General features: G+C 36.0%; 1 protein-coding gene across 2 annotated transcripts in view; it reads left to right on the forward strand.

Moving 5' to 3' along the window:
- The first annotated feature begins 7,022 nt into the window (after window positions 1-7,022).
- LOC131151132 (ATP-dependent zinc metalloprotease FTSH 4, mitochondrial) overlaps window positions 7,023-16,160 on the forward strand; it is a 32,469-nt gene continuing 23,331 nt past the window's right edge. The window contains exons 1-2 of one of the 2 annotated variants that reach the window (XM_058102371.1): window positions 7,023-7,331; window positions 8,477-8,564. In XM_058102371.1, the coding sequence (XP_057958354.1) occupies window positions 7,305-7,331; window positions 8,477-8,564 (115 nt within the window). In that variant the 5' untranslated portion in view covers window positions 7,023-7,304. The remainder of the gene's footprint in view (window positions 7,332-8,476; window positions 8,565-16,160) is intronic. The other variant, XM_058102372.1, reaches the window with a different exon arrangement.

Here is a 16,160-nt window from a genome sequence, read left to right on the forward strand (position 1 = left end):
CTTAGCAGTCACAAGTTAGATCCTCCATTCTATAGATTTTAAAAATATGTTCATTCTAATTTTCCAATGGGCATAATTTACACCACAAAACACTAGAGGATTGGTGACTGACCATCCCTCTCCGAATGGGGATACACCAATGCGAGCCATTGCGATCTTTTGCAAAAACGTTTAAGTCTAGTGCAACGAGGCTCTGATACCAATTGTTAGTTTTGGTGTATTCCTAAGAGGGAGGGTGAATTGGAATTTTAAAATTTATTCTTAAGTTTAGCTAATCTAACAGTAGTATATTCGCAACCTAAGGTTTGTCTATACAGTTCCAAATGCGTAGATAAATATAACGTTCGAAAATTAAATCATGCGCGACATTCACAATATAACATACACGTGTGATAAATAAATTATGGAAAACTAAAATGAACACATGATATGTTATCAGGGTTCGGCCAACTATGCCTACGTCCCCGCCTCTAACTCGCAAGCTCGAGGATTCCACTAATGCTCACTTAACGGGTGGAGTAGCACCGGTTACAATTAGGTCAATTCAAGGGGCTAACCTCAACTAACACGCCTTACTAGGATGGCGCACCTAACTTTCCTAACTGGGTTTAAGCCAATTTGGGACTATTCAACAAGACTAGTCTCCCTCTTCAGGCCCGTGCCTGGAATACAACAAATGTGTATAAATTTTTGCATACACGGAAATGCTTCTTACACTAAGTAGATTATGTACCACTAAGAACAGTATAATCAATCAATCAATGCACATCAATAATATAATAATTACAAGCTCAGTGCAGATAATACTACAACTCTCAAGATAATGTCACTAGTCAATCCAAGTGTGAGAGTGTGTTTGCAATCTATCTTTGAAACTATATATAGATATATATCAACCACAAATAGTGTTTCAAAGATTTTCAAAGAATGTAATCAAAATATCTCTAAGATGATTTTCTCAAGATTCTAACACAAGAGATATTCGAAATCAAACTTGTTTGAAAAATATTTCACAGAGCACAAGAACGAGTCTTTGAATACTTGTAACAATACAAGCTCAAATAAGTTATCCCAAAATAATATTTATCAATAAAATAATCTGGGATCAACCCAAGCAAACTCTCTAAAAATTTTTAGATTAGATTATATTTATTATTGGGGCCTTATTACCCAAAAACTTGGTCTGGAAAAGTACAATTCTCATAGATGAGATTTCCATGAAACTGACCCTTGTCATTCTCAAGAATGTGAATATTCCCACCACTTTAGATTCTCATTCACAAATAGACGCGGGAATAAGCATTACATTCCTAAGAATCTTGAAAAATACCACAAGCCAAAAGAATGACCTCTTAAAATATAACCCATGAACACGAAAATATAAATAAGCACAAATATAGAAGAAAATTACTATAAAGGCTTATTTTATCACCAATAAAATAGTTTCATTATAAGAGAATGGATCTCCTTGATTTTTGTTGGTTCTTTTATGCCGATTGTTGAAATCGCAAGAACAACAAGAAATCAAGACAATATTTGAACAAAATGCTCAACATGACATTTGAACAAAGTTCTCAACAAAAAGATTAACCTCTTATGCACTATCAAGTCTGCCTTAAAGGAAAAATGTATATTAAAATAACTAAGCAAAAACTAAGAAATTTCTACCAAAAATATAAATCGAATACCCGACATTTAATCACTATGGTAAGGGCGACTTGTGACTTTAGTAACTCCAGGGTCACGGGTTTCATTCTCCCTTGAGATATTACGCCAGTGAATTACCAGAGGTTCGTTAATAGACAAGTGACTTTCACCTCCCGAGTTTGGTACCTATATTGTCGAAAGTGACACGATGATAACTGAAGCCCCGAGTTATAAACATATATATATAATAATAATAAATTAAGTCTAGAATAATTTATTAAAGTTCAATTAGTCATAGATAGATATATATAATAGCAAATAGAAGTAAGCGAAAAGAAAATTAGGTCCAACAAAGAAGGCACCTCCTTCATTGCTTGTTCAAATGTTCCACCCCAACGTGGCCCCGTCGTCATCCTCTGTCCCTGTCTATGGCTATTGGCTTCATGGTATATAATGATTCTGGGACACCTTTTACACAAACAAATAATTTTGAACTCTCTAACTAAAATAATTTTTGAACTCAAAGCTTAAAAAATGACTTCATTAATTCTAGGGATTTATGAAACCGAGTGAAGTGTAACGGCAATGGCACTGATAGATGAATTGTTTTCTCAACTCCTTTAAATCACACTAAGACCACGAATATTTTCTTATAATTTAATTTTAAATTTCTAATTGTCAATCAAAAATATTTTCTAATAATTAAATAACAAATTTAATTGATTCTTAATAAAATTCTAAACATTCAATTTTAAAATGTCAATTACAAATATTTTCTAATAATTAAAATTAAAATTTGCAATTACTTAAAAATTTAATCAACTTTTAATTAGAAAATAAGTTAAAATTTTAATTAATGAATATTAAAATGGAAATAAAAAATATATTAACATAAACTATTAGTTAACTTGTTGATTAGAAATATTAAAAATATTGATGAGAAAATTTTAATATTAAAATAGAAATTAAGCAATAAAAACTTGGTTCTAAAGCCATGTTAGGAAATGTTGATTTATGCATGGTGCATATACGACGGAAGTACGCATTGCAAGTAGGTGGTTTTCTTATATGCTTTGTTGTGATTCTTGTGAACAACACCCACTCCACTGATTTTGCCCTAAACTCCCTCTATTATGAAATGTACAACCCACCATCTATTTTTGATTTCCACATGGGCGGAGAAGGCATGGAGGCAATCCCTCCACCATTAATATTCCAGCAAACTAGCAAGACCTCCTTAACTCCATTTTTCTCCTACCAATATGCAATCTACCCATTGTTTTCAACGTCGATGAGGTTGGAGGCATTGTCATGGACTCCCTTACTTCTAGAATTCATAAGAGTACGTAGAGGGGGTAGCATGAAGCAATCCCAATCACTACCAATTTTAGCCAACATCGATGACCCTTCATAACTCCATTTTTTAGGCCTCTACAACCCACTTTACAATTCTAGCATCAATAAGGGCGGGGGTGTTCATTGTTTTTGGCGATGTTAGTGATAGCGACACTGGTGTGGCCAAATGCGTCTCTTATGCCATAGATTCCATATAATAGCTAGATCTCCTCGAAATTCATCTTTTTTAGTAATGTACAACCCATTTCGGAGGTGGTTCAAAAACATCAATGAGGTTATGTAACGCCCCGAACCCTTAAACCCAAGTCCGGGTGAGCGTCGCAGGTATTTTTTCGGAGTCCCTGTCAGTGTAGTTTGAGAATTCAGGTAAGGGAAAATTATATATTAAATCAGATTTTATGAAATTAAAGACAATAATTTATGTTATATTATATGTATGTTTTGGTGTGAATTATTAAAATGCTAGCCATGAAATTTATGTTTTCTAAGCTTAAAATTGTCGATATAGTTATATATATGTGAAAGTGAATGAATGGAAGTGAAAATTTTTTTTTGATGAATTAAATAAGAAATAAAATGTATTTTGAGCATATAAATGTTAAATGTGGGTTGGCTTATTCTATAAGAAATATGTATGAATTTTACTACTAAATTGTGTGATATGAGATTTTGTGCAAATATATGTTAAATGTATGAGATGCAGGCTAATTAAGTAAAGCAACGAGAATAAAATATGATATGGATAATGTTGCATGTGTATGTTAAATGCAACCACGTAAAGGTATAACAGCTGAAAACCGGGTTAGTAGATTCTTGCGTATTTCTATGTGGACTAACTGTAGTAGATTCTAGCGCATTTCTATGTGGACTAACAAATGACGGTTAAATAGCGGCTGTAGTACAAAGGAATGAAATGAAAATGTTATGAAATGAAATGACAAGGAATGATAATGCAATGAAATGAAATGTGACACGTGAATGATACAAATGGGAAAGAGTCACTTAAAGTGAAACACAAGGAAATGTTAAGTTATGAATATGAAATGATGTGAATGATTGAATAAAGATAGAAAGAATGATGTATTATGATATTAGAAATATGTACGTACGTAAAATATGTTATGATTGGGCGAGGCGTACCTTTCGCCTGAGGGCTTACTGAGTAAGGCGAGTGCACTAATAGTTACAAATGTGGTAGTAGCTGCATAACGTACTAGGGCAGAGAGAACCTACTTGTATGAGTGGGTAGATTTCCCTATCCTTAAGGCCTTTGTCGGTAAACTATTGTTGAACTGTGTGGGTACAAGATTAATCTTACACTTGAGGGCTTACTGAGTAAGGTGAGTGTTCTGGTAGGTTTTAATTGTGACCTTAGGGTTACCTAAGTATCAGAGCAGAGGGGTGCTACTTGTATGGGCTGATAATTACCCCTATTCTTGGGTAATCTCGTGAGTTAAATATTTGCGTGTGATTGTTTAGGTTCAAAAAACGATTTCAATGTTATATGATGATTTGCAAATGAAATAAAAATGATATCTTTTTATCTCATGTTGGCTACACGCTGTTTTAATATATTGTTTCTTCCCTTACTAAGATGTGTCTCATCCAAAAATGATTATTTCTTTTTCAAGACATCCTCGAGGTCGGACTTAGAGAGTTCGAGGGTTTTTAGCCTTCTGAGGATTGTATAAAGAGAAATGGTATATTTTTATATACTTTGGGGGAATGTAAATATTTATGTTTTAAGTTTTTATGTTTTAAGCCTGTTGAGAATGGAATGGTTGTGAAAATACTGAAATGCTTTTGGAGATGTATGTATATATGGAAATGTAGGTGTTGGATAGATACTTTGGATTATAGATAGAAATTAGTAAATTCTGGTATTATGTTATATGGAAATTCTGTTATTATTTTCCGCTGCATATGTTATGGATCATGATTTATCAGGGAATTTATCAGGTATAACGCACCGGACTCGAGTTTAAGGGTTCGGGGCGTTAAAATGGTATCAGAGCCAACACACAGCTGGAAGTGTGATGATATTCACATCGCCTGGGTTTGGAAATGTGGATTCGCAATGAGGACGTTGTGTTCTATAAGTGGGGGAGAATGTGATACCTCATGGATGAAAGACTTAAAAGATTAGATGTTATTACCCATATCAACAAGGTGCACATTTCTTTTCGGGAGCTTTCCCATAAAAACTCCATAGTTAAGCATGCTTGGCTTGGAGCAATCTTGGGATGGGTGACCACCTGGGAAGTTTTCTCAGGAAGTGTGTGAGTGAGGACAAAACACACTAAAAATGACACGTGTTGATTTGTGGGGCCAGTTATTAGTACGATAAGGCCCGCCCCCTATTGTCTGGTCCAGGTGGAGGAGGAGAGACGCAGTGCTTCCTGACAAACCCATGTTGTGGCGTTATAGGTTAAGTGAATTGAGGCGGTGGTGTGTGATGAGTGGTTGAAAAGCATAGTAGAGGCTAGCGCAATGGTTCAAGTGATGGAAAGCATGTTGTTCATAACAAACTGAAGCGCGCAAGAAAACCAACTATGTGTGCGCAATATGTAGATTAAATCTATTCACACACACACACACACACTTATATAAACTTATACATTTACTTCAATGTGGATCTTAATCACGTGCATCTTTATTTACACTAGTTTAATGGACACAAATATTAATATTACATTTCTTGATAGATGATTTTTAAATACTACATAGAATAATTGTGTCATACAAGAAATTGAATGATTTTTTTCTTTCTTTTAACTTGACTTTGAAAGTATTGATAAATACTATTGAGGAACAGATGTTTTGTATCAATGAAGTTCATTTTTCAAAAATGTCATCAACTAAAAAAAGGGGGGATGGGGTGACTTTAGAGATTGTAAGGGTTCAAGTCCCTCTATCCCTAAAAAATGGTTAATATATTCAAGATAACTACGCATTTATAAATTATTGTCTCAATTATTTTTCAATTGCCTAGAAGGGACTCATAAAAGGTAGTTATAATGAAGAAGAATATGCAAGAGACAAAAAATGAAGTCTCACCTAAAAGACATTTTAAGTTAAAGCTCAAGATTTCCGTATTTTGGAAGTATTAAATTGAAGTTCAAGGAGAGGTGGAAAGGGATAGAAAATGGTGTACTTATCGTTGTTTAGTTCGAACCTTGTGTTGACCTCTAAGCAACTAAAAATTAAAGATAAAGATCGAATAATAAGATAATAAGTATATAAGACTTAGATAAAGATTAACTTGAGCGCAAAGAAAGACTGAAAGAGAGAGAGGTAGGCAAGTTGCCAATGGATAATTAGTAAGAAAGAAAGTTTATTAAGGCTCTTGATCCACAAAAATGTCGTTTGGGATTTATTATGTGCCTAATTGTCTCAAAACAAATGATGTTCTAAATTTTAAGGGATATTTTGTGGATGAGAAATATTTATGGCAACATTTTAATATTTTACTCAAAATGCAATTATCACTTACAATGTATCAATCTCATAAATGAGACACTTATTTGCAAATTTCCTATTATTTTTTATTACAAATAACAAGCATATGCTTGACCAAGATAATATATATAGTGCATCTTTCATGTGGCACTCTTCTCACCATTCTTAAGTTTCCAATGCAAAGCTTTCAATGTTAAAGTAGTCCAAAATGGCAAAATATACGTAAAATGTACTTTTTTTAAAAAAATTATAAAAAAGTTAAATAGTATAAAGACATTCTGAGATAACTGTAAGTAGTTATAAGGATATTTTGAGATAATTATGAGTAGTTTTTAGGAATAAATTTGACATATCAAATAATTATGAGTAGTTTTTAGAAAATTTTGTTTATATAATTAAAAATATTTTTTGGGATAATTTAGAATAATTATGAATAATTGTAGGGATAAATTTGATATTTTTGAAAGATGACAAAAGTGCAGAAATTGTCTTTATAAAATCAAAGATTAAAATTACTTATCTTGAATCTTATTTAATTTAAAATTATATTAAATATAAATAAATTTTAATATATGCATAAAAGCAGCAACGTCACTATAAAAACACTCAAAATAAGTACACTCGTCAAGATAATTCCTTACAGCCCCTAAACGGGGATATTATATTCTCCAGCGTTGAAGCGCTTCCTCTCTCTCCTTCGCTAATCCCATCGTCTCTCTGCACCGTTTTATCCTAGGTCCACGAAGACCCCATTGCATAGAGAACCAGAGACTCCCAGGGAGAGAAGACAGACTTCTGGGGGGAGGCGAACAGATCGGAGCTCGTTGCTTTCCGAAGACCCGATGGCCTGGAGGCGCCTCATAACGCAGGTCGGTTCAGTCTTCGATCTCTCTCATTTGCGTTTTGACATACTTCGATGATTACCCCCGCAAGCCTTCATCTCGATGTCTTCTAGGGTTTTTCGATGATGAATCTGTAGTAATTGTCGATTCTGCAGGGAGGATCGCTTAAGTTAGTACAACCTTTATTATTTGACCATATTCGGTGGTGCCTGAATCCTTTGAAAGATGCTTTTAGGGTTGTATTAGGGTTTTGAACAAGATTATACTTGTATTTTCTGTTGCGTCTAGCTCGTTGCTCTGTTTTTTGATGAATTTTTGTTTTAAGTTTGTTCCTTCTGTAGTTTAAGAGTACATTGAGATGGATCAAAAAATGCTAAAAAGAAATAATATATACAGAAGGAGGAGAGAAGTCAAAGAGATAACAAAGAACTCAAAATAAGAAAGGTACACAATCCCGGTGAAAGTCTGGGAAGCAAATCCCCTTAAACAATGGGAGGAAAATGTTCTTGGGGAAGCAGGAAAGATAATCTTGTACGGAAGCAAGTAAACAAAATATACCCAAAACACCCTAAACCTTACAGAATCTCAATCTGCTGGCATCCTTACGCCTTCCAAGACATTTGAAGGAAATCAACGTGAAAGCTTCGGGGAACACCCAACCCTCACCAAACAGTCCAAATAACTTTTCCTAACATTCCAACCATCTGAACATTGCCAACAAAGAAATTTGAAATTGTAAGAAAAAATGAAATTGCGGCTCAGCACTGGAACACACACACACACACACACATGGAGATAAAGCCTTCTGCAACCTCTTCCTCTGTAGCGAATCGGAGGTCTCAATTTGATTAAGGGTGGCCAACCAAATTTAAGCTTCTTCCTCTGAGGAACTTTGAATTTTCAAACAATCAAGAGGGAAGTAGAGGAATGATCAAATGAATGAGATGGGAATAAAATAATTTGCAAGAAAATACCCGAAACTTTTCCAAATCCCTTTTTTTTTTTTGTTGCCTAGACAAGCATATGGTCCCATAAGGCATAGGATAAAGGCTTAATTGAGAGTAAGACACAGAATTAGCTGCTTTTGTGCAGCTGAAATGTGTTTGTTTGACTTAAATTGAAATGGAATACTGAATTTCTTCTTATATTATAGTTTGTTTCTGGTGCAACAGGTTGCGAGGCAAGAATCACAGTTGGGACAACTCAAAAATTTGTTTTTAAGAAATTATCTGCCTTTCCAAAAATTGGGAAACCATGGAGGTATGATGCTCTGTTCTTGACATTACCAGTTTGTATACTCTTAAATTTTCATTATGATACCTATAGGTTAGCTTTCCTTTAAAGTTTAATTATAACATTTCCAATTAGTGAAGCCTGATAAATTTAGTTATTATGTTGTTCATTGGTATTGAATGACTAATGTTTAGCTTGAATGCATTTGATATGGGTAGTATCTTGTTTGCTTCCGTAATTTGCATTCTCGATTGCCTTTGCTATGCATGTTTTATTTATTTTTTAGATATAAACCTGCTGGATTTGGGTCGTTACGATGTCCTATAGGTGCACCTTTTATTATCAGCTTGAGTGTTGATGAGGCCACTGGAAATTTGGAATGGATCCTCTGGGTAAGAAACTTTTTTAATGCTTAATTTGAATGTACTAGCTTAATAATAGGGGACTTCTGGGGTCACCAAATTGTTTTCCATCACTTTCAATATTTTTTCTGCTTGAATCAATATGTTAATGATGAAAATTTACCCCACTTGATTTTCCTGGGAATTTGAAAGCAGTAACTGCTCATTTTTTGTAACTAAATTAAAGGTTTGTTGGCATTGGTGATGATAGGACTTTTATCAGTGTGTCAATCACTTGCAACTGAAGATTTTTTTGGCAACATTAAAATTTTGAAGGCTTTATTACACTATCATAATATGAATCTAGCCATAATGTGCGAGTAATGGAAGCAAAATATACAAAATTCTGGGATAAAAATATTCTTAATTTGACTATTACAAAACGAATAAATGCATTTAAAAATACATTCATTAGAAAATTTCCAAGGAAGTGGATACATCTTAAATATTTTTGCCATGACACTATGACAGTGTTGGAGCAACAAGGTGTATCTCATAATGTCCTTGTCTATATTTATACTATGTATATTTTTTGTGCTTGATGGATGCTTGCGAGTTCTCGTTCAAGAAAGTAAGCCCTTGTGATCATCTAGTACTTGATGATGGTGTGATGTAGGACAAGAAGTAAGACCTTGGAAGATCCTTGTTGAAGGATAATAAGAGGAACGGGATCAAGGCATTGTTGGGTTTAGTTAGTAGTTAATTGTGTGTTTAGCTTAATTAGTATAGGATTATGTGTATTTAGAGGATTGTTTGTAATATTTGTGTATTTTAAGGGTTTGTAATTTTATGTAATTTTAGGAGTACATGTGTAATTTCATGTATTAGAGGCTTTCTTGTAAAATATTGTGTGAAAGCCATGCAGAAGTTGGTTGTTGTGTTTGAATTGAGAAACTGAACGCGTGTTTTCCCCATGTATTTCCTTTCCACCCGTCTTCCCTCGTCCTTCTTCCCCTTTCCTCCGTTCTATCACTCATGGCTGCAGATCATTGATGCTGCCACTGCATCATTTGGTATCAGAGCCCGAAATTGATCTCCATTCTTCCATTCCTCATCTCCCCCTTCCCGTCTCTCTTGTTTCCCTTCTTCTTCTTCTCTCATTTCTATTTCCATCTCTGCAGGTCTCTTCCCTTCCTCCTTATTCTTCCTTCTTCTTGTCTTCTTCTCTCTCTGTTTCTCTTGCTTCATTCTCTTTCTCTTTCTCTTTCTCTTATTCTGATTTCTTATTCTCTACCCTGAAATTTCAGTAAAAAAAAAGTGTGACAGTTCTGAACTTCTTTTAAAATTCCAGTTGTGTCCCCAATTTTTTGAACACCTCATTCCTCTTCTTCTTCTTCTTCTTCTCTCATTTCTATTTCCATCTCTGCAGGTCTCTCCCCTTCTCCCTTATTCTGTTTCTCTTGCTTCATTCTCTCTCTCTCTTTCTCTTATTCTGATTTTTTATTCTCTGCCCTGGAATTTCAGTAAAAAAAAGTGAGACAGTTCTGAACTTCTTTTAAAATTCCAGTTTTGTCTCCAATTTTTTAAACACCTCATTCCTGGGAGATTTTCACAAAACCTTTCACACCATCATGATCAGAACACCCTGAAATACCTTCCCCTCTCTGTTTCTCTTGCTTCATTCTCTCTCTCTTTCTCTTATTCTGATTTCTTATTCTCTGCCCTGAAATTTCAGTAAAAGAAAGTGAGACAGTTCTGAACTTCTTTTAAAATTCCATTTGTGTCCCCATTTTTTTGAACACCTCACTCCTGGGAGTTTTTTACAAAACCTTTCACACCATGATCATAACCCCCTGAAACCCCTTCCCCTAAAATTTCGTCATCGTCTGAACACTGGAGGGCTCCCATGTGCCAGCGAAACATTCTCCAGCCAGAGGCCCCTCAAAATCCCAAACTTCCTGCTCTTTTCTCATCACACCAGCACCACCACTGCAATCCCCATCCCCCGATCTCCCTTCACCCCAAGTTTCGTTGCACGTGTGGAATTTTTTCCCTCTGTCGTGCAACTAGCAAACTCATGAGAAATTGATTCCAGCCTTGAGAATTTGGGTTTTTCCTTTGATATTTTAATCTGCAGCATGAAATATTGGTTCTGGACATGATCTTTTGCAAGGGAGATATTTTGATATAAAAGGGTAGAAATTGAAGAATTAGTGTGCCATCAGTACTTTGGAGTGTGGATTTGTTACTGCCAGCAATAAAAATGAGTTTGCATCACTGTGGTTGTGGGTTTTCTTTGTGAATTTGTTTAATTTTTGCATGGACTCTGGACTACATGTGAATTGAGGATAATTCATGAACATTGTGAATCAGATTTGTGGTTTTCAAGAATAGATTGAGCAACTTGTTTGATGGTCTTTGGCAATATATTATTGCAACATGGTGACAAATTATTGGAAAAAGGATTCGTTTATCATACTTTGGGCACAATTTCAAGCCTTTTCACACCTTTCTGAAGTGTGGAGAAAATGTTTGCAAAATCATCATTGATGGAAGATGCCCAATAAATGTGGTTTCCATAAACGACATGGTAGTCAAAGGCGCAAGGCGCACGGAGGCGCAAAGGGTACTTGGAGCTGAGGCGCAAGGTGTGAGGCGAAGTCGCACACCTCATGAAGGTGAGAGGCACAATTATTAAAATTGTGTACAATGTTTATTTAGTGAGTAGTTTATATATGAACACATCAATAGTAATATGAGAATTTAAAATGCCAAAATATTCAATACCAAAACATAAATGCATTGAAATTATGACAACCAAGTACCAAGTTTTAAGTGAAACAAACATAGTTCAACATAAGTAATTGCGGATGCAAGAGTTCATGCATCAAATTAGACATGAAATGAAATTGCCAGGCTGAAGGCCCAAAGGCATCAACATAGTTCAATATTAAAAGAAAAGAGTACAGTAAAATATTTAAAAGTTTGAAATCTAAAAATCCCCTCAATCATTAGCCATCACTCATCATCAACTAAGTCTGCCAAGAGATCATCATCTCCCTCTTCATCATCATAATTTTCTTCTCCAACATCTTCTTCCTCTTCTGTCTCCTCTGCACTATCCACTTAGATCTCATCATCTATAAGTTCTAACATTGTAGTCCGGTCCCTAGCACTGATAGATGAAGCTCTTCCTCTAGAAGATGATGACATATTCGCACTTATTCTTGATCTAGTATGATGCAGGGGGTTATTTACTCCAACAACTCTGGCAATAGAACCCCAAGTCAAAAGATCATCTTCAAACACAAGTCCATCTTCATCGGAATCGCCATCCATCCTACCAATCAACCACTCATTACTATCATCGATGTCCTTTAGAATGATGGGATCAATGGTGTCATGCTTGTTGTATCGATGCCTCAAAGTTCGATTATATTTCACAAATATCAAATCATTCAAGCGTTGTTGGGCTAGCCTATTTCTCCTTTTGCTATGAAGCTGCAAGAAGTTTAAAGTAATATATTAAATAATGATTCTAAAAAGTAGTAGCTTGGTAGTTCATGTTCTTTAATCCACGATATCCTAATGACTTACATGGAATATGCTTCAATTTCTTTCGCAGCTGGTAGCACTACATGTGAGGCTAAGGATTTTCGTAGTAAACTTTTGCAAGTTTGGAGTGATCCAAATGATATCTACCATTGCGCTATTAGAAAATAAATTTTAAATGAATACCTACTCGCTAAATAGAAAAATAATTCTAGATAGAAAGAGGTAGTAAAAATGTCACCTGCCAAATCAATTCCAAAGAGGCCACTAGCACTAGTTTAATTTTCCAACTCATGTAAAACTTTATCTTGCAATTCATGGATTGGCGCCAACCTTGTAATGCATTTGTACAAACCCGCCATGATATCTTCATCTTGCAAAATGTGGGGGTTTGAATAGAAATTTTTCGAGTTCAAGTAGTGTGCAGCTGCATGCAAAGGTTGATGGAGTTGACATCCCCACCTTATAATTTCAAATGCCTCCTTGAATTTATCCTCTTTATCATTGAAACCCTTAGCTATGGCTTCCTTAGCTCTATCCATTGCTTCATAAATATATCCCATTGCAGGTTTCTTTGCCCCATCAACTAAACGGAGTACATGGACAAGTGGGCCTGTCAATTTAAGAGCATAGACAATTGTACTCCAAAAGGTAGGCATCAAAACAATACTAGCTGCATCCTTTGTCTGTTTAATAGTATTCCAATTTTTAGAAGTAAACATCTTCCTCAAGTTGTTCTTTTCAAAGTGGACTGAATGAAGAGTGATGAAGGCAGCTGCAAATCTTGTAACTACAGGCCTTAGTAACTCCTTTCGCCTAGTGAACTGTCTCATCAAGTTCACCACACCAACACAGTGATAAATATAGCCATTCAAAAATATTGCCCTTTTAAAAGTTGTATGAATTGTAGGCATTTTCCCAATATCCTCCAATATTAAATCGAAGGCAATGCGCTGCACCCGGTGTCCAATAAAAATGTGGCCTCTTCTTCCAACAATCTTCCTATTCAAAAATCAAGGAGTGAAGCCATTAAAATATTAAAATAAACAATATATACACTATAGAATGTAGTTCTAGAAATAAGCTCTTACCTGTTGCAACATAGTTTGAAACATTATTAGTTACTAATTGAATCACATTTGATTTTCCAATTTCCTTCTCCATCTCATCAAGTAATTTGTTCATTTTATTTGCATTGTTGACAATATTAGAGGGATCAATAGACTTGATGAACATTGATCCCCTTGGAGAGTTCACTAAGAAGTTTATTATGTCCTTATTAGCAACCAAATCTCTCCAAACCTAGGACATAATCAAGGATCCATATTTTGCCCATTCCTCCTTATGGACCTTCATCAACTCTTTCGTTCGACTAACTTCCCTCTTTAGGAAAGGAACTCTCACTTCATGATAACTAAGCGGGTTTATTCCAGGACATATTGCCTAATCAAGTCAAGTGCCACTGTAAAGTTGTCCAAACGTACAACATTAAATGGTATTCCAACATCATACATCAACTTAGCAAAACCCATCTTTGCCTTTTGTCTTAACTCTTTCTTGCACACCTCATTTATTGATGTTTGCTTCATCTTTCCTTATTTCCTAGATTGAACGGCTTTCTTTGGATCAGGAGTAAAAAACAAATCTATAGGCCCCTTCTATTTTGATTTCTTCAAGGTTGATTGGTATGAACTATGACTTCCACTTCCACTACTAAGCACTCTCTTGCCATGAGAGTCAATTTGAACTTCATCCTCCTATTCTTCACCATAACAATGTATGTCATCAAATTTAAGTAATTACTCATTTTCCTCCGTCTTTATATCTTTCTTCAACATATACTTCCTAATCTTCTCATGAACATAAGCAGACATTTAGAGCATTCTTTTGCATTTCGAAATCCTCCGACGATATGTTTTTTTTGCCCGAAATATTCCTCTATTTGTGACTTTGCCACAAGAATTGCGAGTCAAATTATTTCTATTTTTTTAATCATTCAAATGTGCATACTTCCATGTAGGAACTTTCTTTGCAGAGCCAGAGTTTCCACTTCCAGAATCCATTTAAGATTTAAGACCTATTATACTAAATGCAAAAGCAATGTATATTTTAGAAAAATGTATGGTTTGTATACTGTATTTTCAAACAAAACAGCAGCTAAATTCAGTAAAAAATGTTATGTATCAATTATATTCTTGCACTAACTACACAATTAATTACATATTATATAATATTAACTTAGTGGCTTAATGCAAGTTAATCTATAACTTGCCAAGAGCAGGGCAGAATGCCAGCCACTAGCAGGCAGCAGCAGCAAAGTGCTAATTACTGAGCCTTGAGCACTAACTACATAATTAATTACATATTATATAATATTAACCTAGTGGCTTAATGCAAGTTAATCTATAACTTGCCATGAGCAGGGCAGAATGCCAGCCGCCAGCAGGCAGCAGCTGCAAAATAAGAAGAAGAAGAAGAAGGCTCATTTTGGCTATGGAATTGAAGACTGGCGATGATGGCTCATTGGCTCGAAGCCTCTCGCTTGAAGAAGAAGAAGAAGGAGATAGCTCACTAGCTCTGGAATTGAAGACGGGTGATGATGGCTAGATGGCTCATTGGCTCTGGAATTGAAGACTGGTGATGATGGATCACTGGCTCGAAGACTCTCGCTTGAAGAAGAAGAAGAAGAAAATGGCTCACTGGCTCTAGAATCGAAGACTGGCAATGATGGCTCACTGGCTCGAAGCCTATCGCTTGAAGAAGAAGAAGAAGATGGCTCACTGGCTCTGGAGTCGAAGACTAGCGATGATGGTTAGGTGGCTTGAAGCCTCTCGCTTGAAGGAATTGAAGACTAGCGATGATGGCTAGATGGCTCATGGCCTCTGGAATTGAAGACTGGCGATGATGGCTCATTGGCTCGAATCCTTTCGCTTGAAGAGAAAGAAGAAGAAGATGGCTCACTAGCTTTGGAATTGAAGACTGGCGATGATGGTTCACTGGCTTGAAGCCTCTCGCTTGAAGAAGAAGAAGGCTCACTGGCTTTGGAATTGAAGACTGGCGATGATGGCTCACTGGCTCAAAGCCACTCACTTGAAGAAGAAGAAGAAGAAGATGGCTCACTGGCTCTGGAATTGAATACTGGCGATGATGGCTAGATGGCTCATTGGCTTTGGAATTGAAGATTGGTGATGATGGCTCACTGGCTCGAAGCCTCTCGCTTGAAGAGGAAGAAGAAGAAGATGGCTCATTAGCTCTGGAATTGAAGATTGGCGATGATGGCTCACTGGCTTGAAGCCTCTCGCTTGAAGATGAAGAAGGCTCACTGGCTCTGGAATTGAAGACTGGCGATGATGGCTCATTGGCTCGAAGCCTCTCGCTTGTTCGAAGGTTCTGGCGAAGGCTCTCTTCTTGCTGGCAGCAGGCTCAAAGACTCGAAGATGAAGGTCGTGCAACAAGAAGAAGAAGAGAAGCAGCTTTGGCTATGTAATTTAAGCAGCTTGACAACTCACGAAGACTGGCGATGATGGTTTATTGGCTCGAAGTGTCTCGCTTGTTCAAAGGCTTTGGCGAAGGCTCTCTTGCTGGCGGAAGGCTCAAAGTGTAACGACCCGGCCCTTTACACGGACTCAGGTGTCACTCACATACATCAAATACCTATACCTGTTCAAGATATGGAAACAACCCGCCCTAAACAGGGACATACGGGTGTAAAACATACATAATCATGATG

This window comes from Malania oleifera, chromosome 3 (assembly GCF_029873635.1).
Source record: "Malania oleifera isolate guangnan ecotype guangnan chromosome 3, ASM2987363v1, whole genome shotgun sequence".
NCBI lineage: Eukaryota > Viridiplantae > Streptophyta > Magnoliopsida > Santalales > Ximeniaceae > Malania > Malania oleifera.